Below are 22,996 nucleotides of genomic sequence, written 5' to 3'. Positions count from 1 at the left end.
TGTAGGAAGGGGAGGGGGACACCATGTCTGCCCCTCAAGTGGGGTGATAAAATGCAGTGCTACTTGGGACTTTCGGGATGTTTTCACAGAACAATAATGTTGATCAAAGCACATTAGATGCGAGGTGGCCAACGCGGCTGCAGGAAGCACCGACGGATTTGAGGTCAACTTGAAAATTAACGTTAACGGTATCCGTCTGGTAAGAGTCTGTGAACGGCTTGCTGGCTAGCGTGGCAAGCTAGCTTATTTGCTTCTTGTGTAATTACAATTAACCTTTTTTTCCCCCTGCCGATTGTCCTTTTGTCATGGCCGTGTCGTGTGTTTTTAGGCAGCGTGTTTCGCCTCTGCCTTCATCAGCATATAGCAAATAGCGGAGTTTATTAAGATAACTGCTGTTGCTAATATGCTATCATTACTGTAGCGACAGACAAACACGGTTAACTAGCTAGCTGCTAGCTGCAATAATACCACTGTGCTTTTTTTCCACTGTGTTTCTATCGAAACTGTCACAGTTAGGTACAGAAACCCCGTCACTTAACAATGCACTGCTTAGATTCATTGTAAATGAAATTAACTCCCCTAACGTTGATGGTTAAGCCTATTCCTCCACTGACTCAACACTCATGCCCCTTCCGTCAGTTTGTCAATATTTATTACTGTAATGAATCATCACAGATGCATACTATATTACTATGGAAAAAGGCACGAAAATGTAAGGCATGGCTAGATGTCGTATCTTTTTCAGGAATATGATTGAAATGAATTGGGGAGTTGCTAAGCAAACAAGGCAGTGTATTTTGACAGAAAAATACTATCTGAAGTTGCAGTTTCTAGTGCTTTTGACCTTATCTCTCGGCCTTGCTCAGCATAAGGTGTTTGCTCAGCTGTCAACAGCCAAAAGCTGTGCAACTCCATCCACCAAGTAAGAGTGGACTTGAAATCAAGCTTTTTTGTCAAACCACTATTTCCGATGTAAAGAATGATAACCCAGACATCCCCCACAGAACACTATTTGATTTTCATATTTCCTGAGACCAGAACAAAAATTTACTGGCACATCCAGGATTTTTTTCCTGGGGGTGGCCGGAGATGGCCACAGAAAATCTGGCATTCCAAAACCAAAGGTTATATACACATGTTAGGCCTCGCCACAGCTGGCTATGCATTTTTTCATTTTCTTTCACACAAACTATTATGAAGAGCATAAGACAAGTTCTGATTTAAATGAGAAGTACAGATTATTCAGGGCTTTCCACAAACATAGGCAATATTCAGCCATTGGGGAGACGGCTACGGGGGTCTGGGGCCATGGTCCCCCAGACAAAAAATGTGGCCGTAAAAGCCCAGATTTATTGGCTTCTGGCTCATTTTAATGTCACTCTTCTATCATATACACTGATATTTATTATTATGGTTTTGCTAACCCATTTCTAAACGGGGAGGGAATTATTGCAAAGGAGAATTAGGCCTCTTGTGTTTTAGCACACTCTGTGCCCACCAAGTCTGTAAACAGCAGTTAGGTTTGGTACAAAATAATGGCACTACAAATGCTGTAATTGCTGTTAATTATTTCTTAGATAATTAATGAACTTCTAATGATCAACAGCCTGATTACAGTGTTCATGCTTGGATCTTTTAATAAATGTTAAGATATGTAAAAAAATAACTTGTATCCTGTCACATGCTCAGACTCTCTTCTTACTTATTAATAAGAGGTGTTTTAACTGTCACTCTAACAACCGTCCCTACCTTCTCTCCCAATATTAAGTTCACTGTACGTGTATGTGAGCACTCGCGGGCCCCATGTGATGCGTTCCTGTACTCACATGGCTGTGACTCAGTGAATTCAATGCCCATGTATTCCAGCTCTGCTCGCGTTTTGGGACTTTTACAGTGCGTAATGCACACCAATTTCAATTTCAGGTCCTCTTTTTTTTTTTCACTCATGGTCACAGGTCCGCTGACTAGAGATCAGCTCTTACGGCCTCAGTCCTACCTTAACTAATTGAAAACTGGCCCTGAATCAGCAGATCAGCTGAGCTGTCATCATTGATTGATCAGTGGTTGTCCTGCCTTATTGTGTTGATTAACTTTTCTAACTACCTATTAGATCTGGGATGGCCAATGAGATTTCCTTAAATCGCCATTGCAGATATTATCCTTTAAAGCCTCTTCATATATTGTGATAAATTCCTCCTAGTCAGATTTTGAGCTTCACATCTTCACAGCCTCTGATCAAGTCAGCATTGTGTCAAATGCTGAGATGAGAAATGTTACTCTTCCTCAGCTTTTCTATGATGACTCATCAAAAAGAAACCCATCACCCTGTCATACACGGTTTGACAGTTTGATATTATCTCTGTCTTTGTTTAGTGAAGACAACAACAACAACAACAACAACAACAACATATGGATCAGTGCCTATTGTTATTGTTAATTCAGGCACTGTGTAGCAAATTGAGTCAGGGAGGTGAGAGAAATAACAGTACTTTTGCATTACAAGCAGCAATATTATTGAACTGCCAAAAAGAGAAGCTCTAGAGTTAAGGGACAATGCCAACAGTCAGCTTTTAGCCCCCGTCTACAGCTCACCTGTGTTTTACGTCATGGATAACCACTTCGCAAACCATGCTTCTCCTTTTTTTTTTTTTTACTGAAAACTGGAGCTCTATCTATACTTGGCAGAAAATGGTTAAAAAGACTTAGTATAGTATCCCAGAGTAGAAGGGGGCGCTTTTAAATTTCTTTTTTTGCCCTGTGGGCTTCATCAGTGTCATCAGGAGTTGAACTATAGACTACAGGTGTCGCTGAAGTTTTGAACTCTTCCCTATTTCCATGAACCTCCTTAGGAACGTGAAGTTGTGCATAAAAAAACTTAACTGCTTCTGCAATTTTTGTTTTTCCAAAAATTCACCAATAACCGTATTATTTAATATGCATTTAAAATCAAGTTTATTTCCAACAAAATTAGTACAATCCGAGCTGACAATGCATGAGGACATAGTTATTTTCCTTTTTTGTTTTTGAAAAGATAATGTATAACTAAGCTGCAATTATTCTTACAAAGGCAAAATGCATGATAAAACAGAATTTACGATGATGGTATTATACTTCTGCAGAGAAGTAAGAAAACAGGTTGTTTTTTACTGGCCCCAACAAAGGTCACATCATCATGTTTTTTTGAGTGAAAATAAAAAAAATGACTATCACTCACTTAAGGTGAATAATATTGCAAGTTATAACTGTCAAAATAATAACTATTCTATTTCTGTGAAATTACATTGAGAGCAATAAAAAAAAGTCAGATCCTTTGCTTCTACACATACTTTGCCAATAATTTATCTGAAATCATCTAGATGGGTAAACCATTTAACTAACTGGAAGTTACTGTAGCTTGTCAGTGTGATGGTATTGTGTTTGATCAGATCTGAAATACGGTCACAGGAAATCTTTCCCAAACCTGACAAGCATAAATACATTTTCCCAAAAATAATCCTCATCTGAACAAACCAGTGGAACAGTTAACCCGTAAAATGCAGCTGACTGAAAATAAACTGGAAAGTTTTCAGGCTGTAGGGGACCTTCACAGTTCTTATAGCCCATCTTCCTCTAAGAATCAATTTATTGTTGGTAGACATACTGACCTGAGGCATTGCAACAGGACCATAGCTGTATGAAACCACTCAAGGCCTCAAGAGTTAATATGCACCCTCAGCCTCTATTTAACATCTTGTTCAACTGTGTTACATGGACTCCACACATGACCAGCCTCCACCCTACCTGCCAGGGTGGATCTTAAATAATTAATTATATATAACAAAAGATCTCATCATCAAGGGCTCATTCTTAAGACAACACAGTTATTGGATTTAACAAAATAGATGAAATGGTGACGAGTCTCGGTGATTCAGCCTCTGTGGCGGATTGGGTTGAGTATTAAAGTGCTGTGTTAAGTGCAGGACTAACTACTTTATTTCCTGCTAAAACAGGCTCCAGTCTGGGAAGTACCATGTATACAAGCTGGAGATGAGAATGAAACCCAGTCGCAACCTCCTCCTGGGCCTGTGCTCCATGCTGGCCTTAGGATTCCTCTACTACTCTTCAGGGAGGATCAGCTTACGAGGCTGGAGTCACAAATCATGTAAGTGTTTCTCTGATAAGTGGACATAGTTTAATGTACACTACAACTTTTATGGACTTCACTGTATCGACTACAAACCTATACAAACCTATAACCTTAACAGCACGTCAGTCATGAAGACCACTCCTCTAACATAAAGATAGAAGACACAAGGTCACAATACAGCAGAGTTAATTACCTATCAAGAGAAAAATACACAGCGAAACATCCAGTTGAAAAAGGCCGTCTAGGAATAAAACGTTACTACCACAGTTTTACTTAGCCTTGCAAATATCACCTTAAGTCAATACCTATTAAGTAATTTTCACATTTACCTCAGTAACAATTAAAGAAGAATATTTATTCCTGGTTCCCACTGATAGTTTAATTGATCATATTCAAGTACAAAGCCTTGTACTATATCACTCTTAAAGTTACTGAATTACACTTTTATTGGAAACTCAACACTTCCTGTATCCGTTTTGAATTACAGCCCTCTGGCATCTGTCTGGCAGGGGACAGAGTCCCTTCATTTCTTAATAAGGCTTTTTTGCAGAGACTTGCTTTGGAAAACTCATTGACTTTCACGGTTCTCATTAAGAAATTGAAATGTTGCTTCTATGATCTTTTGACACCAGGGCTGAAGCTATACATAAGCGTTAACCCTTATCACTACACTGAGCTGCCGTTTATCAAAACTCAGCACTGCTTTGTTCTCGAGAAGCTGTAGTGTTTATTAGGAGAAACTGTTGCTTCTCTCCTACCAGATTTGTGTACCACATGCTGCTAATACTATACTGGCAATGTAGCTATTTGGAGAGAATTGTAACTGAAAATTAAAAAATTGTTAGGAACATGTCACTTAATATAGCAGGTTTTGCAAACTAATACTGTAAATGTTGTTTATTGTCCCACAGGAAAATCAATCTTGAGCTGATTTTACTGCAATACTTTTCTATCTTTTCAAGTTCAAACAGTGAACACAATCCAGCGCTATCTGGCGGAGGCCAGAGAGCTTGCCAAACTACACTTCCTCAATCTAGGACGCCCACCTCCGTTGTCTGCAGTGTGTAGTTGAAAAAACCACATACTGTAAAATGTAATCATTTGTTCCATGAGCTGCCTTGAAATGCCGCCTGCTCTCTTGTTTTCCCTCCCACACATTCCACATATAACTTAGTCATGGCTTGTTCAAAATCATCATTTTTAGATGATCCACAGGTATATTCTCGTCATATTTGTCATTCGGTACCGCTCTGAGCCATTGCCTGCAGTGAAAACGGTAGTTCCTTTCAGAGGGAGGGGCACAATGCAAGCTGGGTGTCATTGGAATGTAGAATGGGCGAAACCATGAGCTGTCTGTATAGCTTTCTCCACAGCTATGGTGTCAATTTCAATTATTATTGCTTCTATCTATCACAGAGAACACCAGCTTTGACTGACCGTGGCTTTCTCCAGGGGAAAATTGCTCCTTTAAGTTAGTTGTTGTGACCTAGCTCTAAAGCTAAAATTATGTTAATTTATAAACTACCATCAGCTAAGTCCTAAACAGATTATATTAGAATAAAACCAACTACTAGATAAAATTACTGTGATATTAAACTCTATCCAGGAAGTTGCACCTTTTCCTAACCTATTGTAACATTAGCTTAGGAAGGAAGTGGTTAAATAAAGAGGCTGATATGATAACGATTTGTCATAGAAATCAGCAGTATAACGATACTGCTGGAGGGCATGTTATCAAATAGACAAAGCAATTTTCATTTGTGGAGATTTCAGTATTGACATGCTAAATCCAAATAAACACAAAATAACAGAAGAACTTATAAACACAATGTACAGTATGAGTTTATATCCAAAAAATGACCTGACGCAGCAGACTCACATCGCACTGTGCCACTCTCATAGTCAATACATTTACTTATGACGTAGAAAACAATACAGTAACTGGACTATTAACTAATTATTTAGTGACCACCTACCTGTTTTCACAATTTATGACAGAAACAATAAGAATAATAAGCCTGACAAAATGAAACAATTCAGATGTGCTGGATCAGAGGAATCAGATCAAAGGAACGCTTTAAAAAATGACTTACTGGCACAGAACTGGGATGAAATATACCTGAAAAAGACATTAATAGTGCATATGAGTGCAAATTCCTGAGAATATTTACATCATTATATAATAAAAACTGCCTAATAACCCAATATAGTAGAAAACTTAAATATACAGAATGTACATAGATCACAAAGGGTTTACAAAATGCCTGTAAAAAGAAAAATACATTGTACAGAGATTTCATAAAGCAGTAAACTAAAGAGGTGGAGAATAGATATAAAAAATATAAAACTAAATTAATTAATATTATAAGGACTGGCAAGAAAGAATACTGTAAGAAAATATTTGACAATAACAAAAACTATATTTAAGGAATATGGAGCATACTGAATACTATTTTAGAAATGGGTCAAAACAAATAAGTTATCTACGCACTTTGTTGTTAATGATAAGAAAGAGTAAAACATGGATGTGGTGGCCAATAGCTTTAATCGATGCATAATAAAGAGAAATCCCTGCTCAGTGTTCTCACAGCAGTGGATGAAAGGGAAATTGTTGATATTGTTATGAAATGTAAGAACAAAAAGTCTTCTGATTGCGATTACATTGATATGACTGTACTAAAAAAGGTTGAGGGAATTTCAAAGCCATTCACATACATATGTAACTTATCATTCCAAACTGATAGATTTCCAAACAAAATGAAAACAGCAAAAGTCATACCTCAGTACAAATCTGGGAACAAACACCACTTCACAATCCAACCTGTCTCACTACTACCACAATTCTCCAAAATTCTTGAAGGAAAAGACAAATTCATAGATAAACACAAACTACTTACTGACAGTCAATATGGATTCAGAGCTAACAGATCAACATCAATGGATTTATTACATTTAATTGAAGAGTTAATTTAAGAGTTACTTAAACAACAGGTAACAGTTTGTGAAGTTGGGAGATTGTTGCTCTTCATGTTTGGACATCACAAAATTTTTGTATTTCTTTTTTTGGGGTGAAGCTATGGAACAGTTTGAATGAGGAGCACAAGGGATGTCCATACATGAACCAGTTCAAAAAGAGGTATAAAGATATGATTTTCACAAGGTACAGGGACAGGGATGAAGGTGATTGACTATAACCGGGTGTTTACAGTTTATTTATTTGGTTTGTTATTTATCTTTTTTGGTTTACCATCTATTTAATTGAATTACATTTTTGTAAATAACTGCAAATTTGGAGGTATCTGTCTTTTGGTATTTCGCTGTAAATATGTATACATTTATATACTATATGAGCATATATGGTATATCACATATAGAATAATATATTTACAATTATGTAACGTACTTGAAAAATATATTTTGTATATAAGCATAAAATTAGATGTATATTTTGATAAAATTAAATACATCATAAATTGATTTAAATGTGATAAATTCATCAATAATGAGTTTATTTTGATTACAATAAATATGTAAATAATGTCATTATATATTAGTAATAACCTTGTATTAAAACAATATATTTAGGTAGTTTAAGTAAATAATTATTGTGACCTTTATCTATAAGGAAGCTGGATGATGAATTAAGAATGACTTTTATGGAGAAGGGGTGGGATTAAATAAGATTGTACTTCTTCCCACTCTTTTTCAGATGTGTAAACTGAATCAAGTGTTTGACAATCTGATACTGATTTAATCCATTCCATATAAAATCCATCCATATAGCATTTTCAACTTCCCACTCCCCCCCCCACACACACACACGCAAATTACCAAGCCCACACCTCCCCACAACAATGCAGGAAGGTGCCAGATTTAGTTTGAATGCAGCCGGAAACCATGCTTCATCATATCGCTGTATAATGCCCCTTTGTTCTGTATGAGTATGTGTAGCTCAGCTCCACTGGTCAAAAAGACAACTGTTTTAAACCTGCAGCTCTCTATGCATCCACGACAGAGACTAAGAGTACAGGAGAAAGAGAGAGACTATCATGGAACTGGGTTGCTATGTTTCTGTACTGACCTGGGGCTAAATGTTTAAAATCTCTTCCGTTTGGGGGTAGAAATCTGTGTACCCACGATACAGGAAAGTGCATTATGAAATGTATAAACATGTTTCATTAACAGAAAAAATTTGGAGTTGTATAAAGAATGATTCGAGGAACACCGATTTAGCTCAGCCGGTGTGCCCCATGTACAGAGGCAAAGTCATTGACACACCGGCCCTGGGTTTGACTCTGACCCTCGGCCTTTGGTGCTTGTCATCCCCATTTTCTTCTCCCCATGTTTCCTGTCTCTCTTCAGCTGTCCCATCAAATCAAGCAGAGGCCATGAAGGGGGCAATAGTCTAACAGGTTCAGTTGGAAAGTGGACAACGTTCCTCACCTCAGAACACATAATGACATCTGTGCCATCCAAGCATAACCATTTTGTTTTAAAAAGCCCTATCTAACATGGCTATGCACCGCATTTAGCACATCTGTGTTATTCGCTGGGTTGCATGTTTATTGTTGCATTACAGAATGACATCGCCACTACTCCACTACTTACAAGCTTTTAAAAAAGCAACCGAAGTAGGTTTCTATTAAACAGGAAAGTTGCACCTCAATAAATGCATATTCAGGGAGGACATATCAGAAGAGGTGTGTGTATGTGTGTATGTGTGTGTGTGTGTGTGTGTGTGTGTGTGTGTGTGTGTGTGTGTGTGTGTGTGTGTGTGTGTGTGTGTGTGTGTGTGTGTGTGTGTGTGTGTGTGTGTGTGTGTGTGTGTTCCTCTGCATAGCGTGTTTGTTGTCTGTACTAGGTAGAGAGGGAGTGGATATTCATCTATCGGGTATGGAGGTGTTCTCTTTCGGACAGATAAAAAAACAATACAAATGAAAAGCCAGGTAAAGTTGTGTCATCTGCCTCCACCATGTTTACAAAGGTTTTCTACAAAGGTGGATGGTTTTCTGCTCAGTGACTTAGTTCAAAGCGGCACAATAAATTGTGATTAATCTCCGTTTAAATTTTTTTTGACAATCTTTTTTCCTGTGATTAATTAATCGAAACTAACACGTTATTTTGAAAGGCCTAGTTTTTATACTTGTGGAAACATGTATGGAACAAAGTGGTTTCAAAGATGTGCACACATTTTCACCACCTGAATTCACCAAATTAAAAGATACAGACAGAGGGCAGAGTCTCTGCATGTACAGACCCAACCATTTTTATAGAAAAATCCTACTCGTGACTTTTACTACTACTACTTATGTCTTGACGAAATCCCTTCTCTTTGGTAGTAAGAATTTAATTGAATAAAAAACAAAGTCCACTGTCCTTGATCTGTGTAAAAATAACTTCTGAAATTCAGCTGAAGCTTGAAAGACACTTTGTCAAAGTCACACAAAGCAAGGGGGCATCTAATGGACTAACAGTCCTTACTACCAAATTTCCTCTTATTGTTTCCTTGACACGTTTTCCAAAAGGAAAAATTAGGACATTTATAAATAAAAATAGGAACTTCTGAAGACACCCAGCAGATTTGTCTGTCTGTCTGACTGCTGAGGACTCACATCAACTACAGCAGAACTTTCACTTAACAAGGACTAGGCATTTTCCCTCCGTCACTAACATTAAGATTTATGTGACCAGATGAGAAGTGTAATAGGATTCATTTAAAAAGAATATGCCACTGTCTTTCAACAGTCCAAGATGATTTCATATCTTTTAGTTAAGCATTATGAAATATGTAGTTTTAAGCAACATTGGTGGAACTACCTAAAACGACAACTCATAATGAATGGATAAATCAACTTTTCAATCATGCTTGCCAATATCTCAGTTATAAATGTTAAACGCCAAATATTGTACCTCTGAAAAATAGCTGAGGCCTACACAAAACTACTACATTGTATTTGCGCAGGCTTTTTAGCCATCCAAACATCTTTTATGTGTTTTAACGATAAAATGTGGAGGGAAACGTCAGATATTGTCTGAAATGAAATGATACAAATCACTATGTGAGTGTTTTGTGATGTGTCTGTGGGAAAGTCAGTCATCTAACTTTGTACCAGATGGGGGAGCCAGTCCATTTAAGTAGAAACACAACATTTCATAAGTAGTTTTTTTGTACAAGTACAAAAACATTAAAAATTAAACTTCTGGGCTCATTGCTGATCTCAAGTAAAGTTATCAATCTTTTATTATTTATATTTTTATTTTTATTTTTCCATGTTTCCATGTATTTTCTTTTTTTTTATTTCAGATGTGTTTTCTCCACAGAATCTCTATTTAATGCTACTTTCCAGGATTACTATCTTGTGTCTTTTTATTATGAATAAACACAATAGATCGAGTTTGTTGATTGGCTTGTTCACAACAAAAAAAGATGAGATAATCCTTTATTGACCCCCAGGGGAAAAACCTTAAACTATTATCAAAGCTTTTATGATCTTGCATTGATGCAGTACCACAGTATTCTGTCTGTGATATGCTGGGGACATTTTACCAGACTGTACACTCTGTTATATAGAATTATTATGAGGTGTGTAGTTCCTATCTAGGAAATTTAAACAGAGTCACTTTTACATGCTAATAAATCAGGCCAGACTGGATGTTGAATTCAGAATTTACAAGCAGGGCTCACTTTTCCAAAGCAGCCAAAGCAACATAAAGTCCACCTTGGCAGATATTCTATCCCACGTTTATATTATGGGCTATTTAGATGTTACGTAACCTCAAAGCCAACCGTAAGTAAACCACACATTCCACACTGTTATTGTTCTTTTTTTTTTAACCAAATGTCATCCACTGACTTCACCTAAAATCCAACATCATTCAATCTAGACAGCTTTGCTTTAGTTTTTTCTCTTTTTCTTATTCCTCTGTAGGTATATAAACATATATATTCTTGTTGCTCTTTTAGCTGCAACTCAAGTTCTCTAAAAAAAAAAAAAAACTTATTTAAGCAGAGAAAATTACTTTTCTACCTCAGGCACATCAGCATTTGCCTGCAATTTGGGAGATGGTTGGATTGGATGTCTGTGTAGTGCTTGCAAGAGATGAAGGCTTCACTCAAAGTTCATTAAAGGGTTGATGGAATTGGGGCTGGAGAATAGCAGAGTCTCTGCTAACCTTATACCAGGCTTGATTAGAAAATGATGTATTAAGTAGAGCCAAGCAAATGCTAGTTATTAGGTGTGCTTAAGCTTTTCCTGACTCTATAAACGGTTGTCAGCCAGGTACTACAATGTGCCAGAATATTCAGCGTTAGATTTATCATATTTAACCAACCTTGTAACAGCTTGCACTATGTAAGTTGTATAGCTTTTTTAGTCTATCCAGCAGTGGTGCCATGGTGGTTATCACTATTCCTTATCTACTTTGAAATGTGTCATAAAATCATTCTTGCAAAGAGCAAAAAAATGAGAACTGAATCTTTGTATTCAGTCATAAATATGTATTATATCATTCATCACTACATCAATTTTACAGCAATTTTGTTTGGTTTTAATAAATGTGTGGACCCAAATACAGATAGTGGGCTCATGGAGGTTTTAAAGGGTTTATAGATGAAGGCGGAGAACAGCCTGGTAGCACAGGGATTGCAAGTGATTCAGTAACTCAATCAGACAGAATTATTGAAGAGCGAGCTGGTGGATGATGGCTGATGAGCAGTGTGAGCAGACTTGGAAGGTCCAGAGTTTCATATTTTATTATTTTTCTGGCTCACCGTAAAGTTAGTCTGTGTTGTTTGTAGGACTGAACAACAAAGGACCACAAACAACTGTCTTCATTTATTAGATTTTTTTTCTGTTCTTAATCTACTGCTCTGCCACTGATACTGTGTGCCTTTTATTAGTACTACAGCATATATATCAGTGCATGTGAAGTTCTCTAAAGCTGTTAAAGGGGACTGACAGCTGATCCAGCTGTGTTCCGCTGCTGACGTCATCAGAAACAGCCGTTGCTTCACATGTTGCTTCAGAAGAAAGGATTTCATTGTGTAATGTATTTTGACATTTGTAAAGGTTGCAAGGTTGTGCAGTTACATTGAAATAGGAAGAAACAGTGACAGAGATATGTTAAAATATAACCCAGGTATAATGCATGTCAGAGGATAGAAATATAAACTTGAACTTATAGTGTACTCAGGGAAATCATTGTAAAAGGATTGCTCAATATATGAAACCCAACAGCTTAAAGTTCAAGGCATCTGTCAGTGTCTATGGTGACTAGTGGGAAAGAATTGGTTTAGGAAGGGCAGAATGTTCAGCTTCCACTCTTGACATCAATAGTTACCCAGAACACTTGGCAATTCTCATAAAAGAAAAGAAAGACAGAGGGAAATAATGCATCATCTGGGGGCTGATAAACTAAGCAGTCTTTACATGTGGTTTCTATTTTGCTGTCACTGTCTAATGATTAATACAGTTGAAAACCCATTACAGCCATCACATGTGTCTTTGTTTTTATCAAGTTCTCAAAACTGAGGCTGACATGGAAATGAAGGAAGAGGTTAAGAGGAGACCCTTGGCTAAAACCAAGGTCATGATATCTCACTGAAGGGATACAGTTAAAGCGGTGTCTTCAGGGGCAGTAATGGCAAGTAATATCTTGTTGCAGTGGACAGAAAACATGACCCATACCACTCATTATCTACTGGATAGTGTCTTTTCATTGTTAAGGATGCTGACCTTTTTCTATCGTTTGATTGTCTTATTTTCTCTCTGTAATATGATGTACAGATTCAACGCTAAGGGAGAAAATCCGTGTCCAACCCTACAAATAACTGTAGAACATCATCTGCTTCTGATGTTGTTTTTTATATATATTTTTATATATATTATATTTTTTTATATATGAGACAATCTGGTCTGTGTTATATGTTTCAAGACTTGAATGCATGACAGTTTTGTTGTTTGGCTTAAGGGCCTTTGGCCTCTGCCCTCAGCCAGCTTATTATGAAAACCCTGCCTTCTTGAGACTCCAAACAAATAAAAAGCTTGACGTTTGTCGACCTGTTGCTGTAAACATTGGAAAGTATTGAAAGTAAAAAATAGGTAAAATAGCATTACTTTGTATTACTTGGGAAACCAACAAGGAAAGTGTATAAGTGTATTTGATGAACTGACAAAATACCAGTCGCAGATTGTTTTTATAAGGTTCACACTTTCACTTGTGTACTTTCTGTCACTTAGATGTGGTCATGCCGCACTAATATCAATGTTTAGAGATGTAAAAAAATATATGTTGTGTAAATCAGATTAAGTTAAAAATAACTTCCACCCTTAGATGGTAACTAACAGTGTTATCAGGCTTTCAAATTCAAAACCCTTGTCAAACAGTGCTGATATTGGAAGATTTTGCAAAACCCGAGATAAAGTTTATAGCGATGTTCTTGAGTTTCACTGCCAGAGTTTTTAAATTAATTACTGCTACAATGTTTTTACAACAACTCTCCACCACATTACATCAATGACACACTACATGCTTGCTTTGTCACTGAACGTAGACATTTATGAACAGACACCTCTTATCTTCCTTGTAAATAAATTATTTCAATGTCCTATAAATAACCCGCTGATATCATATTTTTCTCTTTTCTTCCCTTTGTTTAGTGTATGACAAACAAGGGTTCCTTGTGAAGCTTGAGAGTAATCTGTGAGTATATTTTACAGTTTATGAACTTTCACTTCCTACTCAAAGTCTAGGGACTTATCATTTGTGTGTCATGGAGGTTTGTGTTCTCAGGGATAGCATAAAGGTTAATGGGAAGCAATGTTTAAATGTCCTTAACGTTATTTACAATATTTTTGAATATGTGCTCTATATACGATTTGTGTGTTTGAGTATTTAGCTATTGCTTGAATTTATTTCTCCATGTCTACAGGCCTTTGGAGCTGTTGTACAAGTATGATAATCTCAGTGAAGGAGCCTGTAAGCCTGGTTTTGCAGCTGCCAAGATGACTGCCATTTATCCAAAGTAAGAATACTTACATCTTACCTTAGATGTGAAAACATAACTCAGATTTTTTTGTGATCAGTGTGACTCTGGTGTGCCTATGGTTGTAAACTCATGCAATCAATATTCGATCCCATTGCTTTTGACAGTTTAAAGTTGCATTCATGACAAGTTTTATTTGGGTCTACTGGAGAATTCTATTTTAGAAATATGATTGCCGTTACTCAACAAATCACATGATGTTTAAAGAAAACAAGGTACTATTTTAATTCAAAATGCATCAACACTAAAATATAAAAACACTAAATCTGCAAGAAAGTATTAAAAGTTGGTACATTGACACTGAAAGTTGTTTTGTCCACCCCAGTTTTATTAGCTAGTGTAGGTAAAATAACATAAGACACCTTCTCACAGTTTAACAGCAGCACAAACCCATCCAGAGTGATCATACAGTTGAATCAACACCTGTCTTAATCAGTTTGAATCTCTATGAAGGTAAGCTCCATGCAAGGCTGTTGTATCAGTAGGCAATAGTTTTAGAGAGGCATACATAATGAACTGGCTTTATGTACACATTACAGGAATATTTACTTGTTAAGATCATTGTTAAGATGTTTCAGTTTCTTCATCCATGATCTTCCATCAGTGTTGGGGTAGTAGTGCCACAAAAAACTGGCTTTATACTAACTTCCCTTTATAGTACTAATTACTTTATAGTGCAGCAGTTCTGTGAAGCTGAATAACCAATACTGAGTGTTGGCTGTGAATCTGACCAGGAAACCCCAAAGGAAGACTTGATTGGCAGCTTAGAAGTCATAGTAGAGCTGACGCCAGGCAAATGCTTGGAAGGGTGGCAGAGTGACTCACAGCCAGTTTGATGGCAAGATGGACTGTCTCACTACTCTGTGATCCATCTATGTGTGATCACCAGTGTCACATGAACCTTGTGTGGCTCTGAGGATCAGTGATTACCACTGTTCCTGCATAGCAAGAGCAAGTCATAGGCTCCAACCCCACTAGGGCCAACTGGGCGTTCCACTTTAACATTTTAAGTTGCAGAGTGGTGCCCGGTGGTTAAAAGACTCTATAAAAAATTGTGATCAGCAGCTCTGGTTTGATATATGACCCGGAGCCTTTTTGCGTAATATTTCACCTCACAAAGATAGACGAGCTTTGAGGCATAATGCACAAATTATTATCAACACTATTTTGTGTGTTTTATATCTACATTAACACTGAAATAAATCTAGTTGAAAGGGGCTCCACCTACCTTGCTTAATTATAAAGGCTAAAATCCAGTATTCTCAGTAGAACAGTCTTATTTTATAAAAAGCTCTCTGAGCTCAGAGTGGTACAAAGAGGGAAGATCCCATTTCTGCCTCTGCATTATTTAAGAGCAAAGAAGTCCCCACACTGAGAGAGCCCTTCACCTGCTCATGTTTTCAGAACTACGTACAAAATGAATCAGGAAATGCAATGGTCTGAATGGACCCATGTGTTGTGAAGATCTATTTTAGTCCTCCTCTGCTCTGCCGTTGTCCCTGTGCGTGAGAAAACCTCAGGCCAGTTCACTTACCCACTTATACAGTGCCAGAGACACGCAACCCTTGAACCCACCAGGGCTTTAAGACAGCAGTATTAATGAAGTGTGCTCTCAGAGCCTAGATTGTGACCTCTTAGTATAGCACAGGAGGATTTCCCCAGAAATGAGTGGTAAAATGCCCAGGGCATCCTTGACCCATTTACTCCACTGTCCTTCCTCAGTTGGTTCCTCTGCAGCAGCTGGCAGCAGGTGATTCATGTGAGAGCACTGGTCGGGAGGAAAATAAATATCTCAACAATTTTCCAATAAAAGACTGTCATGGTCCGTAGGGGAGGAATCGTTATGATCGGCAAACTTATGATTTTCTACTTGCAGCGTTTTTTCGGAGCAGTGAAGAGGCAACAGCATGAACAGCTTTAAACCTGGCATAGATTCTCAAGATGACTATGAACCACTAATTAACTGTGATCAAAGCGTAGAAAGGAGATAGAAACGGAGGGCAGCGTGGGCCAGAATGAGGCAGTGCGAGCTACTCCAGAGCTACTCCACTGCAAGATAGTGAGAGCAGCGGAGAGACTGAAGTCTCTTTCCTTTCTCTTTTCTTTGCTTCCATCAAAGTTTGCAATTCTCTGTGTACAATGATGTAGCTAAAAACTCAGTGCATTAATTTGACTGACTTTGGTAACTTATACCGCCCCTTTTGGAATGTTCCTTATTATGACATTGGACATTGTCAGTTTGTGCTCCTGATAGCCATTCTGACCCTGAAAACAAAAGTGAGAGGCAAGGCCACGCATAAAACCAAAGTAACATCAAACATTTTCAACTCTGCCAATGTGACCCCCTGAATTCTTTAGTAACGATAAATTAAGCAACTTTTAAATATGTATTTTAACAATTTAGCGGTTCCTTTAAGAGCTGAATTTCCAAAGACAAAACTGGACTAGTTTATTACATTACTAATAGAATTTTCTTCGATGGTATAGAACAACCCTTTTTTTCAATTAAATGTAGAACAAATCAAATCTGTTAGTTACTATCGATGTCTTAAATTTTAAAATGATAACAGTGTTTCCGCGAGGATTTTTTTCAGCAGCGGGGGGGGGGGGGGTAATTAATTGATCACAATTACTTGCATATATCAACAGTTTCTGTGAGAAGACTTCACATGTAGACCTCCACACTCTAATTGTACTCTTTTCTTCACTGTATTAAGTTTTAATTCACAATCTAGTTTATTTTGATCTCTTTGCTTTGCTTTAGTCCCCCAACACACCTGCACCTCTGCTCTCTGCACAGCTGCTGGCCCCGCCCCCTCTTTCTGTCTGTCTCTCTGTCTGCTTTGTTGACTGCCTTCATCAGCAGTCTGTTTAATTAAGTTACAAAATTTAAATATTTTCTCTCGCAATTCAAAACAGCACATCAGCCACGTGTGCTCGAGGGACGTTTTAAAATGACGTAGTGATCAAAACGATCGATCGTTACCGAATGACATCTGCACCTTTTTATAAGCTTTATAAACAGCAACAATCAATGCATTTACGATAGGGACGTACGGAGATACACAATATGATTGTTTACATTGCTTAACAGAACTGCATATGATTGTGTGCAGACAGAGAGCATCCGATGTCAGACCCTCTTTTGCCGTTAGAACACTGTGTGAGGAGTCTCGCTGTTGTTTATTTGGTTTGGTTGTTTTTTCTTCATTAATTCTTTATTTCAAAATGTCAGCATACATAGTAACAGAACAAAACAGATCACATACATCCAAATGGGACATTGACAAAACAAAGGTAGTATCAAGTGTCAAAAGAATGTAGAAACAAAATAAATCTTACCTAAAACAAATAATAAAATAAGAGAAAATAAGAGGATAAAAAAATAAAGATAAAAAACTCGAAAGTATGACAGTAGGTTCATGCAAAAACTTTGAACCATTGTTTGGATAGCTTTTTTGTTTTGCGAGGTAGAAATCACAGAAATGTACTGTTCTATTTCCTTCATGAAAACAAATTGAGGTTTCTTGTTTGCAAATTTACATTTGTGAAATTGAAATTTGGCAAGAAGTAAGATTAGATTAACAAGGAAAAAAGCATTAGCATTTTTTTTTCACTGTAATCATAGCAGCCAAAAATGACATGTCTATCTACGCCTATAAATCTGAAAGATTGTTGTCAACTATGAAAATATTAACATTTTTCCACAGCTCTTGTGTAAACTCACAAGACCAAAATAAATGGGAGCAAGTTTCAGGATATAACTCACAAAAAGAGCAATTTACATCTATGTCACTCTAACTTTTGTTAAAAGTGCTTCACAGGATAGAATCTGTGGATCAGCTTAAAGGAAACTTCTTTCACCTTATTTGTTAGTAAGTACTTTTGTGGTAGGGACCAAACCTTCTTCCAGTCGATATTACAAACAAAATTACTCCAATAAAATGTCGCTCCAGGCACAGAAACCAAGTTGTCCTGAAATAAAGCCCTTATTCTGGAGTTCATACCTTTGTTAAAAGAAAACAAACTTTACCTAATTGAGACTGAATTGGGTCAGGGGGCGACACTGATAGGGCAGAGAGTGTTCAACATTCCTAAATAACATGTACAGACCAGTTGGGATAGCATCAAAAACAGCAGTCCTTCATTATTAAACAGTTGACTCACTAGTATAATACCATTGTTGAACCATTTATTGTAAAATAATGACTTCTTATATAAAATATTACAATTGTTCCAAATGTAACATCTCTGTGGAGAGAGATTATGCTTGTAAATCAGTGTCCATGCCAAAAGAGCCTGTTGGTGAAAGTTGGAGAGTTTGAGTGGGATATAGGAATATTATAGTTGCAAAGTAGAATGAATTTTAGGCCACCTAAATGTGAAAAAACATGATGAGAGATGAAATTCCAAATAGAAGTTGGGCATTTTTAGATATTGTTTAATCCAGTTTATTTTGAATGTATTGTTAAGAGAACTAAAGTTGATGAAATTATTTTTAGTTTTAGCTAAGTTGAACTTGTGACTGAACAGCTGAACATTCAACTTTAGTTCGGTAACAAACCTGCCGCCTGAAGAAGCCCAGAAGAAGCTACCTATTGGACTTCACATGTGTATTAAGTAAGCTTGTTATATTTAAGTTTCTTCAAACAGTCGTGTGATCCGACTGTTATCACTTAAGATTAGACTTAAACTGACTGTAACGCAGAATCTGATGTCAATTTCAATGATGTTAGTAAACATAAATTCTATGTACATGTAAAAAACAACAAAAACTAAAGGAACCGTGATCTACAAACCGCTGATACATCTCTGAACATAGAAAGTACACTACAGTGTTGTCATGAATCTCAACATTTGTCAACCTTAAATGTAACAGCTGGAGTTGTGCTTCTGAAGCCCTCTAGTGGCCAAAGACGGAAACGCACCATACGAAAGGCAGGGAGACAAGGCGAGTGCTCGTTACGAAAAAGAGAGGCCTGGGAAGTGAAGAAGTATAAATACAGAATCTATCTCCACAGGTGAGCACATTACAGCAGACGGCTCAGCTGTGCGTGTTAGAGCTTTAGCACAAGCGATTCACACTTAGAAATTAGATATTGGGATATAATGGTAAGGTCATTTTGCTGGATGCTGCAAAAAGCAGCAAGTCAAGTAGATTTAGATGAGATCAAACCCCTGACAGAACACAATGTATAAACGCTCCTTCATTTAACTCACCAGATTACGATTATATTCAATTCACACAGCCTAATGTGCACGTGTCATGGAATATTTTCATACAAGAGAAGAAAAAAAAAAGACTAAACATATGATAACAAGGGGCGCTGGTTTGGCTTGGTTGGTAGAGCAGGCGCCCCATGTATGGAGGCTACAGTCCTCGTCGCACTGATCGCAGGTTCGACTCCCGGTCTGCCGATCCATTTGGTGCATGTCATCCCCCACTCTCTGCTCCCCACATTTCCTGTCTGTCTTCAGCTATCCTATGAATAAAGGCAAAAAGCCAAAAAAATAATCTTTAAAAAAAAAAACGTATGATAACAATAACGATAACAAGGAAGCCAAAATTAATAAATTACAACAATGTACCCTCACAAAGACAAAACTCTTAAAAAACATCATCAAAATTGGACACAACATAGAAAAACAATATGGAAAAGAACTAAACACAAAACTTGCACCTTTACACATAGAGTTATCAACATACAGTGACTGGGCAGCAAAGGCTAGACGAGAGATACCTTCTGCCTTAGTGAGCAGAACTCTACCTTTTAGAGATAAATCTCTTTGGAACCAGCAGTTGAGAACCTTTTGGGTTTTTTCAATAATTTGATTAAAGTTTATTTAAAGTCCAAGATATGTGACAGAGTCTCTCACAGGAATATTGAAAACTGAGGTAACTGTACATTTATTCATTGGTAATAACTCGCATTTATTAAGATTAAGGACGAGCCCAGATGCCTTGGAGAAGGACTGGATAGTGTTAATTGCCACTGAAATTTGAGAGGCATTCTTAAGAAACAAGGCTGTATCATCCGCCAGCTGACTGATAATTATTTCCTTGTTGGCAATAGTAATACCTTTTAGAGAGCTGGCTGTAATCTGTAAATTAAGTAGTTGTGCAGCCAGAAGAAAGAGGTATACAGAAAGGGGACATCCTTGCCATTCCCCACATTTTAAGGGAAATCTTGGGGATGTGCCACTGTTTAGTTTAATAGAGCTGTTTCCGTTAGTATATAAAGTTTTGACAGATTTACAAAAGAAGTTACCAAAACCGAATTTGTCCAGAGCAATCATTATAAAATCATGTTCCAAAGAATCGAAAGCTTTATAAAAGTTTAAAAAAAGAATAAAACTGTCATCTTGAACCAATTCAGTTATGTAATATATCGAAAATTAATCGTATATTGTTAAAATATGTCTATTCGCATAAAACCTCACTGGCTTTCATCAATAAGGGTATCTAGTAGACACTTTAATCTAGTAGCCAATATAAGACAAAGATTTTATAATCATTGTTTAACAAGGAGATTGGGTGCCAATTATTATAGCTAGTTATTATCATGCTGATTTGCCAGATTAACCAGACGTCTACGGTTGGCTCCCTTTGTTACAGTTGTAACTCTTGATTTTCCTCGCTGGCGGTCGCTTTCCTTTTTAGACTGTTTGCCTTCATCTGAGCTTCAAAGTTTCTTCTTCTTTGGATTTTCAAAATACAAATACATTAAATACATATTTTTGTGCTTTGTACATTTTTTTTTTTGGTATTAAGTGTTTCCATTCGTTCTTTCCGTAAAACTTGCACCTTAAGCAATTTTAAATCACAGGGCCCGACTGCTGAGTAGATGCACTTCCTCTGTAATTTGTATTCAAGCTGGATAAATACTTCAGCACACAAAATGAGACACTTAATGGAGACAGAAAGGCAAGATGCTTCATTAGTTGCTGATTTCTTTACTGTGTTTTAGGATTTTACGGAACATTTTTCTTTCAGTTATTTTGAATCCCTTCCAACATTCACTGATTAGCAGCTGTTCTGTTTTTCCAAATCACAGCTAATTTGTGCTTCATTATGTGATACTACACATGAAAAGAACCAAGTTGCCAGGGCTGCAGGGTTTGACTCAGTTAAAGAAACACTTTTATCCCACAGCAAATTCCTGTTTGCGTTTATGTACGTGTTACCTTTTCGTAGGTTCATTTTTCAAAATAGGACACGAATACTAAAGCTTATTTTTTGTTTAACTTGAGTTATATGTATATAACAGTAGAAACTGTTAAATGGTTTTGAAAAGGAGTTGATTCATTTAGTATTTTTTTCCCTAAGGAAGACTTTTTTTTAATAACTCTGAATGCGGTTGGTCCTGTCAAAGACTTTTCCACGCATTGTTCCATCGTTCCGGTAATTTCAGCTCCTCTGATCCTTTGGTACCTTGTCCTCTCTATGGTCTATACTTTTTTTTAAGCATTTTGTTTTGTATTTTCCAGATTTAAATTAAACTACTAAAACTACTAATTAAACTACTTTTCACATAGGTGTTCAGTGTAAGTGTGAGGACACTCACTGGCATCATGGTGATTTTTTGGGGGGTTATGTCAAATGCATACATACTTACATTTCTTCATGTGCTCAAACAAGAAGCGCAACTGTGTTGCCATTCATTAAGGCCTAATCCTGAAAAGTGGAGACAGATGTGAGGATTAAATAGAGCATAACCTCTTTAATGTTCTTAAGCAGCAAACTTAGCAGAATACACTTAACTGTTGTAGTTTGGCAATGATTACATCCACTCTAGGTGGTAACCAGGACTATGTTCATCACTACCTTGTTGTTTATTATTACATTATACATTACATACACCTGATCATATACATATTAACTCAGTTACTGTATATATCTGTAAAAGGATTATGTAAGTGTATCCATGCCCTGTAGCCTGTAGCAGATTATAAAGATGCACACACGCTAATGCTGAAAGTTTTTTTCAAAGGGTGTGCAGCACACTGCCAGAAATGCTTGCTTTTACAACTAGCATTGTCGAACAAACTGTCCTCTTCCTCACACTTGTCTCCTGGTTTGTTTGGGTGTAGGTATGTTCAGACAGTCTGGATTACCAAGAAACACGATGCTCTAAATCCTCTTAAGTCTTCTGCCATTAATCAAAGCATCTTCATCAGGGCCATGTGGGTCCTGGAAAGATGCTCTGATAAAAACTAGGTCTTCATTCTTACTTGTTTTAACATGCTTTTTTTTAAAATATCAACAGGTTCAACAAACTGGCGCCCATATTCCTTGATCCGAATTACAAGCGATTCTCCAAGATTGGTGATTATTCGCCTCCTTTTGGCGTAAAATCACACGGTATGGATTTTTATTTTTTATTTTTACCTTAAACTTTATACTGTAAGCTTTTGCACTCACTAATATCCTGCACATCTGTACAGTTTTTAATCGCACCTATTGTACATATTTTGTATTATACGTATTATTTTTTATATTTTTATTCTAGTTCTGTGTTAATTGTTCTGCACTAAAATCACCAAATTCCTTGTATGTGTAAACCTACAGTACTTGGCAATAAACCCAGATTCTGATTCTGATGAACACACACGTTTGTCTTGTCAATGTCAGTGGCACTACAGTCTAATGAGAAATGCACACCAAATGAATAAATACTGCACAAATGCATGCACTCTCAGGGCCCCAGAATGCCTCAACAAAGTTAGCTGTCACATTTGGCCAGGTTTAAAGAGTGTTTTCTGAATGGACACATTTGATAGAAACAAGGTACCTGTGCTCTGTTTCAGCTGAGGACCGCTGTTTA

General features: G+C 37.0%; 1 protein-coding gene across 2 annotated transcripts in view; it reads left to right on the top strand.

The window, feature by feature from the left end:
* Positions 1 to 4,026: 4,026 nt before the first annotated feature.
* st3gal3a (ST3 beta-galactoside alpha-2,3-sialyltransferase 3a) overlaps positions 4,027 to 22,996 on the top strand; it is a 38,503-nt gene continuing 19,533 nt past the window's right edge. Inside the window, exons 1-4 of one of the 2 annotated variants that reach the window (XM_069679575.1) lie at positions 4,027 to 4,141; positions 13,786 to 13,828; positions 14,058 to 14,150; positions 22,439 to 22,533. In XM_069679575.1, the coding sequence (XP_069535676.1) occupies positions 4,027 to 4,141; positions 13,786 to 13,828; positions 14,058 to 14,150; positions 22,439 to 22,533 (346 nt within the window). The remainder of the gene's footprint in view (positions 4,142 to 13,785; positions 13,829 to 14,057; positions 14,151 to 22,438; positions 22,534 to 22,996) is intronic. The other variant, XM_069679574.1, reaches the window with a different exon arrangement.

The sequence above is a fragment of the Semicossyphus pulcher genome, unplaced genomic scaffold (genome assembly GCF_022749685.1).
Source record: "Semicossyphus pulcher isolate SPU_LCO1_2020_fin unplaced genomic scaffold, fSemPul1.0.p SCAF_4, whole genome shotgun sequence".
Classification (NCBI taxonomy): domain Eukaryota; kingdom Metazoa; phylum Chordata; class Actinopteri; order Labriformes; family Labridae; genus Semicossyphus; species Semicossyphus pulcher.
This window is presented reverse-complemented; position numbering and strand designations above follow the sequence as displayed.